The 12,598-nt window shown below is 37.2% G+C and overlaps 1 protein-coding gene across 1 annotated transcript in view; it reads left to right on the top strand.

The window, feature by feature from the left end:
- Positions 1-11,419, top strand: part of LOC122081699 (putative acyl-activating enzyme 19) — a 95,342-nt gene extending 83,923 nt beyond the window's left edge. The window contains 4 exon segments of the mRNA XM_042648896.1: positions 10,177-10,276; positions 10,474-10,723; positions 11,106-11,258; positions 11,392-11,419. Coding sequence (XP_042504830.1) covers positions 10,177-10,276; positions 10,474-10,723; positions 11,106-11,258; positions 11,392-11,419 — 531 coding nt within the window.
- The last annotated feature ends 1,179 nt before the right edge of the window (positions 11,420-12,598 follow it).

A 12,598-nucleotide genomic window follows, 5' to 3' on the forward strand; every position in this document is an offset into this window, starting at 1 on the left:
AAAAAAAAAAAAAAGGGGAACGTGTTTAAACGAGTTTTAAATGTATTTAGAACGGGAATAATTGTTGTTTGAAGTTTTTTCCCATATCCTTGTTAAGCATACGAGAAAACATGTTTTAAATGGTAGAAAACGGAAACGTGTTTAAATTGTTAAGAGTGGTTCTAAGCCTTTGATCTTGTCCTACATAATTTGAGTCGTCCATCGATTTCAACCAATTACATGATGTTTCAATATACTTTCCCCTGCACCCTTCAACTTTCATCTTCCCGAGGAGTATGAGCCTTCAGCTGCTTGACTTCATCATCAAGGCCAAATAGCTAACCACCCTTACTACTTCCCTTCAGATGACCGCAACCCTCTCTCTCTCTCTCTCTCTCTCTCTCTCTCTCTCTCTCTCTCTCTCTCTCTCTCTCTCTCTCTCTCTCTCTCTCTCTCTTATTGTTCTATACAGATTCAGCTACCTAGTCATGGTGTTCTTATTCTTCACTGTGAAGCTAAAATGGGCTCTGGTTTCTTCTACCCCATGAATAAACACAAGAATAAGAGGTAGTAACCGACTTTGTGGGTAATAAGTAGCCAGTATCACAGAATCACAGTGCTTAATTAAGCACTACCACCACTCACCCTTTTGGTACTGACTCATCGAGTCTCCAATCATCAACTCAAGTTGGCCAACTTTCCTGGTTTTATTTTAACCTTTATTTTTTCACTTTGCGTATTTAGCACTCTAAATAGGCAAACCTGGACATTCGGTGTTCAGAGTTAAACGTTAGACTGTCGTGTTCTCTCTTTAGTTGTTATATAGGTCTATGAAGTATTGAAATGGCATGCATCTGGTTCATTATCTACTTAGCTAACAGAGAGCTCTCTCGACAATTCTAGTAGGGTTAAGATTAACACTAAAGTGATGTTCATGTTTCTCCATCTATCTCTTCTTGTGATTTTTGAACTCTTCACTCGTTTGAGGTGTCTATAGCATTGTATCATCTCAAAAATTGATCTTCAGTTGTTTCGCAATTTTTAACTTTGTGTAGTGCTTTAGAGATATATGATGTACTAAACAATGTGATCATTCTGAACTAGGGTCTAACCACATCTCCAACCATCTGAAACTTCAAACAAATAATGTATCCATTCTTACCATTGGATTGAGAGGACAAGGTCATGATTAGCCTATGTATTGGCATCCATCTCATTTATGTTTATGTATATATACCAATACTCTAGCTAATACCATGCACTCTCTCAACTTTGAGCAAGAACACATAGTTTAGATAGAAAAAAATCATGAAAATTGATAGCTTAAATATGTCTTGATTTCTAGATACGTCACAGACACTTGTAACACCAATAATTACATTTAAAAAACAAAAATTGGAAGAAACAAGGCTACTTTCTAGCATGTACCTACGTCAAGACATAACGGGTGTAAAAAGACTATGTTGCCCTGCATTGAAGATGCTCACACGTACATTCCCATCGGCCACTCCCACTGGCGTGTACCTACACCAGGGGTGGCATTCTTTTTCCTATAAATTTTATAAACAGAAGAGATTTATTGGGGAAACAAGCAATTGTATGTTTAGTGGAGTTGCACTATGACAAGCTCATATCTACCACAAGGCAAATCAAATTAATGAGGGTCTAATAATTGAGAAGAGGTTTCTTGGATCAAAATCCTTTCTAGTAAGCGGTGAGTACTTTGAGCCATTGGATCCTCACTGCCACTCACCGCCTCCCTACAAATGATTTTGGTGTGTAGTTTCCCTCTCTCTTTCTTAAGTGGAATACCTAATTCGACGGGTTCGGCTCCTTTCTTGAGTGGTGATCGCACAGGTCTTGCCCATAGCTACCTGGGCGATCGCGTTGTGTCTTGTTGATGATCCAACAGTGCCCAATGCCTCTTTCTCTGTGCCTCTGTCAATGCCTCGTTCTCCACGTCTAGTTGAGCATCATTAGATCGTCGCCCGAACACATTGTGATTGTCCAGATAGCTACGACCAACCTAGACAATCACCGCTAAGGAGAGGAGCCAGTTCCTAATTCGACTCTATAAATATCAAAAAAACAATGTATATAATGTTTTGATAATGTTGTTTTTGCGTCCTCTCTCTCTTTTACTGTTCTATACGAATTCAACTACCCAATCGTCGTCGTTGAGAGGCTAGAATGGGCTCTAGTTTCTTCCACCCCATGAATAAACACAAGAACAAGACAAAGTAACCAGCTATATGGGTAATAGCCAGTAATATCATAAAATCACTGTGCCTAATTAAGCGCTACCACCACTCACCCTTTTGTTACTGACTCGGTGACTAACTCAATCGAGTTCCAATCATCATCTCAAGTTGGCCGAGTTCCCTAATTTTATTTTAGCCTTTATTTTTCACTTTTCATATTTTGTGCCCTAAGCAGGAAAACAGGGACGTTCGGTGTTCAAATTAAACGTTAGACCGCCTTGTTTTTCTTTTGTTGTTACATAGGTCTATGAAGTATTGAAGTGGCATGCATCTAGTTCATTATTTGCTTAGCTAACAGAGAGCTCTCTCGACAATTCTAGTAGGGTTAAGAGCAACACTAAAGTGTTGTTCATATTTCTCCATCTATCTCTTCTTGTGATTTTTGAACTCTTCACTCGTTTGATGTGTCTATAATATTGTATCATCTCAAAAATTGATCTTCTGTTATTCCGCAATTTTTAACTTTGAGTAGTGCTTTAGGGATGTATGATGTACTGAACGATGGGGTCATTTTGAACTAGGGTCTAACCACATCTCCAACCATCTGAGACTTCAAACAAATATTGTATCCATTCTTACCATTGGATTGAGAGGACATGGTCATGATTAACATATGTATTGGCATGCATCTCATTTATGGTTATGCATGTATACCAATACTCTAGCTACTACCATGTACTCTTTTAAATTTGAGCAAGAACACATAGTTTAGATAGAAAAAAATCATGAAAATTGATGGCTTAAATATGTCTTGATTTCTAGATACGTCACAGACACTTGTCACACCAATAATTACATTTTCAAAAAAAAAAATGGAAGAAACAAGGCTACTTTCTAGCATGTACCTACGTTAAGACATAACGGGTGCAAAAATACTATGTTGCCCTGCATTGAAGATGCTCACACGTACATTCCCATCGGCCACTCCCACTGGCGTGTACCTACACCAGGGGTGGCATTCTTTTGCCCATAAATTTTAAAAACAGGAGAGATTTATTGGGGAAACGAGCAATTGTATGTTTAGTGGAGTTGCACTATGACAAACTCATATCTACCACAAGGCAAATCAAATTAATGAGGATCTAATAATTGAGAAGAGTGGTTTCCTGGATCAAAATCCTCTCTAGTGAGCGGTGAGTGCTTTGAGCCATTGGATCCTCATTGCCACTCACCACCTCCCTATAGATGATTTTGGTGCGTAGTTTCCCTCTCTCTTTCTTAAGTGGAATACCTAATTCAACGGGTTCGGCTCCTTTCTTGAGTGGTGATGGCTCAGGTCTTGCCCCATAGCTACCTGGGCGATCGCGTTGTGCCTTGTCGATGATCCAACAGTGCTCAATGCTTCTTTCTCCGTGCCTCTGTTGGTGCCTCGCTGAGTGTCGTTGGATCTTCACCTGAATATATAGCGATCATTCAGGTAGCTATGGCCAACCTGGGTAATCACCGCTAAGGAGAGGAGCTGGATCCTAATTGGACTCTACAAATATCAAAATCATAATGTACATAATGTTTTGATCATGTTGTTTTTTCCTCTCTCTCTCTCTCTCTCTCTCTCACTGTTCTATATAGATTCAACTGCCCAGTCATCGTCTTCTACTTCTTCGTGTGAAGCTAGAATGGGCTCTGGTTTTCTTCTACCCCATGAATAAACACAAGATCAAGAGGAAGTAACCAACTATATGGCTAATAGCCAGTAATATCACAGAATCACTATGCTTAATTAAGTGCTACCACCACTCACCGTTTTGGTACTGACTCAGTGACTAACTCAATCAAGTCTCCAATCATCAACTCAAGTTGGCCAAGTTTCCTGGTTCTATTTCAACCTTTATTTTTCACTTTTCGTATTTTGTGCCACTTTTTGTATTTTGTGCCTAAGCAGGCAAATAGCGATGTTCAATGTTCTGAATTAAACGTTAGACTGTCGTGTTCTCTCTTTTGTTGTTATATAGGTCCATGAAGTATTTAAGGGGCATACATCTGGTTCATTATATGCTTATCTAACAGAGAGCTCTCTCAACAATTCTAGTAGGGTTGAGAGGAACACTAAATTGTTGTTCATGTTTCTCCATCTATCTCTTCTTGTGATTTTTGAACTCTTCACTCGTTTGATGTGTCTATAACATCGTATCATTTCAAAATTTGATCTCCTGTTGTTCATATTTCTCATAATTCTATATGATGCATTTTTATATGTTTTATATAAAGACTTTTGGTGAGGTTAAGAAAGTTACCTTATTTTTTTCACTTTTCGTATTTTTTGTCCTAAGTAGGCAAACAGGGGCGTTCGGTGTTCAGACCTAAATGTTAGACCGCCATGTTCTCTATTTTGTTGTTACATAGGTCTATGAAATATTGAAGTGGCATGTAAGGGTGTCAATTTTGAGCCTGCACCAGTAGGCCCAATCAAGCCCGACATGTTTACGGTTCGATTTGGACCGGCTTAATTAATAAACGTGTTGGGCTTATTAAACAGGCATTCAAGGTGTAGGTAGCTAGCCTGTCAGGCACCCAATCCAACCAACAAGTTTATAGGCCCAGCTAGAACCGACTCATTATAGCCCGACCCCCTTTAATACTGCATAAAATTTCTATTTTGCCACTGCTAGTAAGAAACTAATTAAATTTTCTTACCTTTTGTTTTGAAATAAGATTTGATTTAATTAAGCTTTGTTTTGTAAGTTGTAATGGTCATAATCTCACTTATTTTTTTTTATTTTTAATAAGAACAACAATTATCTCATATCATTTATCTTCTTTATTAAATATTTGCATCACATATTTCTAGGCCTTCAACCTACTTAAGAAAATAATTTTTAAGGTAGGCATGTTTAAAACACGTTTAGACTTAAATAAGTCTGTAGCCCTGTTAAGGTAACCCGATTAAAGCCCGACACCGATCGGCCCGATTATAAACTGTACCATGCCCCCAAAGCTAGGCCTTTTTACCTACACGGGCGTTCGTGATGAAAGGCTTCCAAGTGGTCAAGTCCGGTTAAGCCCGACCGAGACTGGCCCAACCTGATTGATTGACACCCCTAGGGGCATGCATCTAGTTCATTATCTACTTAGTTAACAGAGAGTTCTCTCAACAACTCTAATGGGGTTAAGAGCAATACTAAGGTGTTGTTTGATAACACTCCGCGAGAATGCTTATGATGTTCTTCTATTCTACGGGAATGCAAATAGAATAGAAACACATTTGGCACATTCGATTTATTTTTGTATTCTTGCATAATAAACCAGTGAAAAAGAATGGATATAGAATAAATTACAAGAAGACCATAAAAGGTGTTTTATTGGTTCTTTCCACGACTTAAAAGGAACAAAACCCCTTTTGCCTTTTCCAACTATTATTCCCGATAAAATCACACACAAAAACCCTAGCAAGTAGAAGAGGGGTCTCAACCTTTGTTAGTTAATTCGTGTTTAAAAAGTTGTATCATTTTTTTCCGTTTAAAACGCCGAATTTTGAACTACTCAGAGTAAGCTGATAAAAAAGGGGAACGACAGCTCTTGAAGATTTAAATGCGTTTAAAACGCGAATCTGTTTTTTTTTTTAAGTAAAAAAAAAAAAAATCAGAAAACCCACCTTTCTCCCTAACCTAAGCCCATGAGTCCCTGTGGCCGGAAAAAAATCCTCTGCAATTCTGATCTCGTACAAATCCGTGCAATACCACCTTTAGGCAGTGACACGTGTATTGATACCAATACAATAGCCCAGATCTGATTTAAATGTCTCTTCATTGATTTAATGTTTTATTAATTATACCAAATCTGGTTCATTGTATTGGTATCAATACACGTGTCACCGCCTGAAGGTGGTATTGCACGGAATTGTACAAGATCGGAATTGCAGACGGTTTCAACCCCCCTGTGGCCGGCTGCCACTCTCCCCCTTCTTCCTAAAGTCACTCGACTCCAGTGACGCAGTCTGCTACTCCACTGTCCGCTCACTTGGTCTCATCGTGACTCTCGTCTTCTCTCCCAACGGCAAGCAAAAGACTCAGGTTAGGGCCTCTCTCTCTCTCTCTCTCTCTCTCTCTCTCTCTCTCTCTCTCTCTCTCTTTTATTATTTTTTTTTCTTGAGAATATGCTTCTCCCAATTTTCTTGAGAATATTTTTTATTCCAAAATTTTTCTATATTCACTGTCAAAACAATATTAGCTTTTTTCAAGTGAGGTTTTGGGTTTACCTTTCTGGGTATAGATCATTCTACGCCTTCCATAGCCTCTTTAGGTTCGTGTTTCTGAAAACCCTAGGCTAACAAGGGTTATAGGTTTTTTTTTTTCCTGCTATCCGTTCACCATTCTTGACATTACAAGTTTCCTTGGTTGCATTTAAATTTTCCTGTTTCTCCAATCTTCTTCACCAAAAACATGTCTATCTCCAGTTTTCAATATGTTGAGAGAGACAGAGAGTCTTTTGCTTTATGGGCTGCCTAATGTTTAAAACCAATTGCTTATTGAACTTACTGATTTAAAGGCAACAGGGCATTCTCTGACAACTTATTGAACTCAAAATCTTGGGCATTAAGATTTCTAGTTCTGTCTAGAATCTGGAATCTTTTTTTAATTCTCCCAAAGCAATCTCATAATACAGTATTCAGAATAGCAATACCAGTTCAACCCATTTGAAGGGAGCAAGGATGCTAAAGAATCGATTTTTACTATAGTAGGGGTTGATCTTGGTTCATATAGATTTTTTTGTTTTACTGGAAGAATAATGACACATTTGATTTAACAGAAGGGGAAGAAATGAAGGCTTCTCCTTGATGCAGTTGCACGATGGACTTAAAAAAAATAAATAAATAAAATAAAAATCTTTTGATTTGATTCTCTTTGGATTTAGAAACAATTTCTTTTGTATTAGTTAGTTTCTAATTTTAGATTAGTTTCCATTTTCAAGTAGTTTCCATTAATTATTTGATTTTTCTTTTATAATAGTCATGTAATAGAGAAGAACTCAGTTTTGAGATTTGAAATTTTGATTTGAAATTGGATGTTTACTTGGCTGAAGCTTTGGCTGCCGTGACCCCCTCTTTTCTTTTCCTTTTTTTTTTCTTCTTCTTCTCCTCTTCCCTGCCATCTCCTTTTTCTCCTTTCTTCTCTTTCTATTTTCTTCTTCTACTTTTCTCTTCCTTTTCTGGTTCGTATTCCTTTCTCTGTTTCTGGGCAGTAGTTGCAGTCCCAAACAAAGGGATTGATCTCCCTCATTCTTGATCTGTTTGGACTGAGATTTTAGTGGTTCTCCTTGCCTAGGCGACCCTAGTCCTAGAATCTCGTCTCCAGAGGGTCGTTCTATCAAGAGGTTTGAGACCTGGTTCAGATCTGGTTCTGTGCCTTGCGTTGGATTCTGTTGCATGTGAAGTTAGTTGATGTTGGTGGAGTTCATCCCTACCACTGACTTGGGCATCTGATAGGTTGGGAAGCTTCGACCTTATTCTTGAATTCACAGGACCAGTAGAAGAGCCCTCGAAGGGGTTAGCGGACTCGAACCAGAATTGCCTCTAGCCTCCATTATTGAGTGCAAGGTTGAAGACAACCTAAAACCAAGATTTCTGGTCGTGGATTTGTACTCACAAGTCTTTTCCAAAGTTGCCCTTACCTTTGTTTACTTTAACCCCAATATCCTTTACTTCTGTTGCTGCCTAGTTTATCCCCACTTGATATTTGTTGATTCCCTCTAAGTCCCATCTCCCAAGTAGCTCATAAATATGTTTATTTACAACTCTGCCATTCATATTGTTTATTTACAATTCTGCCACCCCTTTATAACTTTAGCTTAATTACAATTCTGCCATTTAGTTGAAGCTTTTTTTCAATACAATTGTTATTGGGTGTTGCCTTTGTTTTATTGAGTGTTAAGTGGGCCCTAAGCGATCTGATTCCTGTTCTTGGAACCCGGATCCGCATCACTCCTACCTTGTCCTGTCTCTTTTACTTTATATATGGAGTTAAAATTGTGTCCTATCTCTTTTACTTGTTTTTTAGTTTTGGGTTTATAGTTTACATCTCTGATATTGTTCTCTCCTCCCTTTTTTTCATTTTCTGAGTAAAGATATTGCCAGACAAAATAAAAAGTAAAATTAAGTAATAAAGTGGATGTTGTGATGGAAGACATATCTAGACATTTATGAGTGCTATTAAAAATAGATTATTTATTGCATTTGTAATTAATTTGATTTGTCATTAATTATGGATTACTAGTTAAAAAAATAGCTGTTGTTTCTTCTATATTGTTGTTTTCATGTCTCTTTAGAGGATGCAATGATATGCTTCCTCCTTATACCTATTTTATATGTGAAAGAGTAGTCTACAATTTTGGTTCTCATATGTACTCATCATGTATGCTAAACCTAAATAATGTTTGATTGTAATATTATGTAGGTACTTGAGATTTTTGAGAAATGGTTAGGAAAAAGGACAAGTTTTGGGAACATGTACAACAACTTGTTGAGAACCGTTTTTAATGCAATTATTGTGAACTTGATTTCTCTAGTAGTGTTACTCGAGTGAAGGCTCATTTGGCTTGCTTGACGGATCCTGATGTTCAAATTTGTACTAAAGTCCCTAACCATGTCCACGCTAAAGCCAATGCATAAATGAATTTGAGTGCATCTAAAAAGAAAAGGACGAATGAAACCATAAAAAGTGGAATTGGTTCCACACCTTCCTTTGGTAGGAGCATTCATCAAACCACAATACTAGAATTGACTGCTAAGAAAGACAAGAAGGCATTGGAAAGTATGATAAGAGAATTTTTTGTTAAGATAACATTTCTGATGCAGTTGCACGATGGACTTAGGAAAGAAATATCTTTTGATTTGATTTTCTATTTTTTTAGAAATAATTTCTTTTTAAATTATCTAGCTTCTAATTTTAGAATAGTTTCCATTTTCAAATAGTTTCCATTAATTGTTTGATTTTTCCTTTATATTAGTCATGTAATAGAGAAGAACTCAGTTTTAGATTTTTTGAATGAATTTGAGAATTTAGGTTTGGGTTGAACAATGGCTGCCGACCCTCTTTTCCCCCTTTTCTGATTTTCTTCCCTCTTCTGGTTTTCTTCTTTTATCTTCTTCTTCCTCTACTTCTTTATTTCTTCTCTTCTTCCTAAGCCTTTATTATTTCATGCCGTTTATTTTACCTGACCTGATATACTCTGTTCTGGGCGACAGTACCATATTTTAAAGAAAGTTTCACAACAGTCCTTTCTCCAGTCGGTTGACCCTAAGATTTGAGTCAAAGGCAGCCTATGGTTAGGCAATTCACCCTCTCTGAACCTCAGGTCATCTCGCCTTTTCTGTGGTAAGAACTCAGATCTGCAACCGGGCTGAAACCCTTCTCTGCCCAGGTCTGGTTTAGGTCCTTCAATCTCTCTCACCATTGGGTTGCTTGGACTGAAGCTTTAACTGAGGGATTTCCACCTATAGGTGACCCTCCAGAAATTCCAGCCCAAACCGAGAAGCATTCAAGGAGTTCTCTCCTTTTTGTTTTTTCGTTTTCCCTGGTTCTTCTGCCTTGCTGGTTAGTATCGTGAGGTAGAAGAAGACTTTGTTTATACACATTAATTCTGGTTATTACAAATAAGTCCCTCCAACTTCTGAATTCTTTATAAAGGCACCCCTCTTCATTAGTTTGCAAAATAACCCCTCACTCTTGGTTTTATTTCAGTTTAACCCCACTATCATCTTTATTTTCAGAATTGATCATTTTCTTTGGATTTAATTCCTGTTAATTCCTTATTCACTCTAAAAGGGGTTTAACTTGTACCAGAAGTTACAAAATTGCCACTGGTTTGCCTAGAGTGAATTATTTGTTAATTGTGGGCCCATAAGTAATCCAATTCCCTCGGATCCGCATCAATTTCTTTGAATGTTATTTAGACAAAATCTTTTATTGACATGATGAAAGGTGCATGTGAGTATGGTCAGGGTTTTCTTGTCCCTAGTTATTCCACTCTTCGTACTCGTTTGATTCCTGAAGCCAAGGCAGAGATCATGGAATATGTGAGCAACATAAAGTCAACATTGGGTAGCACAAGTTGCACAATAATGTCTGATTCTTGGACTGACCTAAAAAAGACATCTTAGGTCAATGTGATAGCTTATTCTCCTGGGGGGCTGTGTTTATAAAGTGCATTGAATGTGGTTCAAATAGTATTATTGCTGGATATCTTTTTAGAGAAATTTCTGATGTTATTGAAATGCTTGAACCATAACATGTTTCAGATAATGGTACCAACTATAATTGCAATGATGATATGTTAATTGGAAAATGGTCTCACATATATAAGACAAATTGTGCTGCACATGGGATTAACTTGCTTTTGAAAGGTATCCATAAGCATGTTAGATGGGTGAGGGAAATTATTGATGATGGGAAACATGTAGTGGATTATATGCATAGGTACACAGCTATTATAGCCTTAATGAGAGAATTCACCAATTCAAAAGAGATTAAGCAGCCCTGCAAAACAAGGTTTGCTACAAATTTTTTGTTGCTTCTATCTCTTGTTGCAGTTGAGAATGAGTTAAGGCTATTGGTTGTATCATCTCAGTGGAAAGGCTTCCATTGCAGTAGGGTTGAAATAGCATTAAAAACTGTGAGGATAATTCAATCTAATATATTTGGGATGGGGCAAAAGAGGCTATTGCTTTTATGGATCCACTCATTAGGATTCTTCGCTTGGTTGATTTAGATGGTTCTATTGCATGTTATTTGTATGAAGCAACTGTCAGAGCAAAAGAAAAATTAAGAAAATTAAAAGAGAGTAATAGAGTGAAGTACTTTACCATATTGGATTTGTTTGATGTTAGGGTGGAAAAGAATATTATTCAACCTGTTTATGTGTTTGCTGCAGCTTTAATCCTAGAAATTTGTTTGATGGGGGACTTTTTATTGAGACAAGTATAGTTGTGCAAGCTCAAGAATCTATTGTGGCAATTATGGTTCCTCCAGAAGATCGTGATCAATTCACTACAAAAATGGTTGAGTATCGGATGAGGAGCCCAAGGTTGTTCAATATCACAGGAAAGTCTATGATGAAAACTAACCATCCAAGTAAGTAAATTTGTTAGTTAATTAAGTTAATACTTTTATGTTTAAATATATCATTTTTATATTTGTTTTCTTATGTTGATTTGTAGGGATTTGGTGGGAATTTATGGGTGGTGAGTTTCCTGTGGTTCAAAAGGTTCCTTGTAAAATCTTGAGCCAACCTTGTAGCTCCTCTCCTTGTGAGAGAAATTGGAGTGCTTGGGATGCAGCACAAACAAAGAAAATAAGCAGATTGACTCCAGAAATGTTAGAAGATTTGGTGTACATTAGAATGAATTCTTTGATGAAGGAGAAGTATGAAACCAAACCATTCAAGATGCAAAACCTATTGACTTGGAAAAACTTGGTGACTTGCCTGATGTAGACGTTGAGTTGGAGACTGAGATACTTGAAGAGACATACGTTGAACCTATTTATGCATGTATGTTGCCCTTTTTTTGGCGCCATATTGTTTAAATTTAAACGTTTACAACGCATACCATCTGTTTTCGATTTTTTGCCATATTGATCGTATTTTTGACCGTCCCGTTCACGTTTTGATCCGTTTAGAACACGCCTATACCGAACAACGTTTTTTTTCCTTTCCCATTTTAACTAACAAAGGTCTCAACTCTCAACACCGTGGACCATCTTCTTCAAGGTTCTCCCGCCACATAGCAGGTGTTATCGTTTCTCTCTCTCTCTCTCTCTCTCTCTCTCTCTCTCTCTCTCTCTCTCTCTCTCTCTCTCTCTCTTCATTTCTCTATAAAGATGTATAATGATGCGAGTCTTGGCAGTCTTGCTTCATTATTTGATTTCTTGAAATTTGTATCAAGTTATATTTGGAGTCAAACCAGTTATTCCTTTATTATGAATCAAGGTGGGTTCTCACTAGGGAAACTGATAACTTTCTTTTACTTAAGTGATTCTGTAACATATTATACATTGTTTGCATTCACATGATCTTTGTTGAGTGATAGAGTGCTTGGAAATAGTACAAAATGCAAACAAAGAGAGCAATGCATCAAATTTAATGTCTTGCAGAATGCTTTGTTGAGTGATAGAATGCTTGGAATTAGTACAGAGTTTAATGATCTTTGTTGAGTGATAGAATGCTTGGAATTAGTACAGAATGCAAACAAAGAGAGCAATGGAATTAGTACAGTGAGCAATTATTACAAATGTGATTTTTGTATGTAATGTTTTGCCCTGTGTATCATAAGCCCTTCATGTCAAGGTCCTGTAACTGATCCATATAGTTTATCATGCCAATAGATGAAAGTTTAGGTGTCAAAAGTTGGTTTTTTTTTTTTTTTT

Source organism: Macadamia integrifolia, chromosome 6 (genome assembly GCF_013358625.1).
Source record: "Macadamia integrifolia cultivar HAES 741 chromosome 6, SCU_Mint_v3, whole genome shotgun sequence".
NCBI lineage: Eukaryota > Viridiplantae > Streptophyta > Magnoliopsida > Proteales > Proteaceae > Macadamia > Macadamia integrifolia.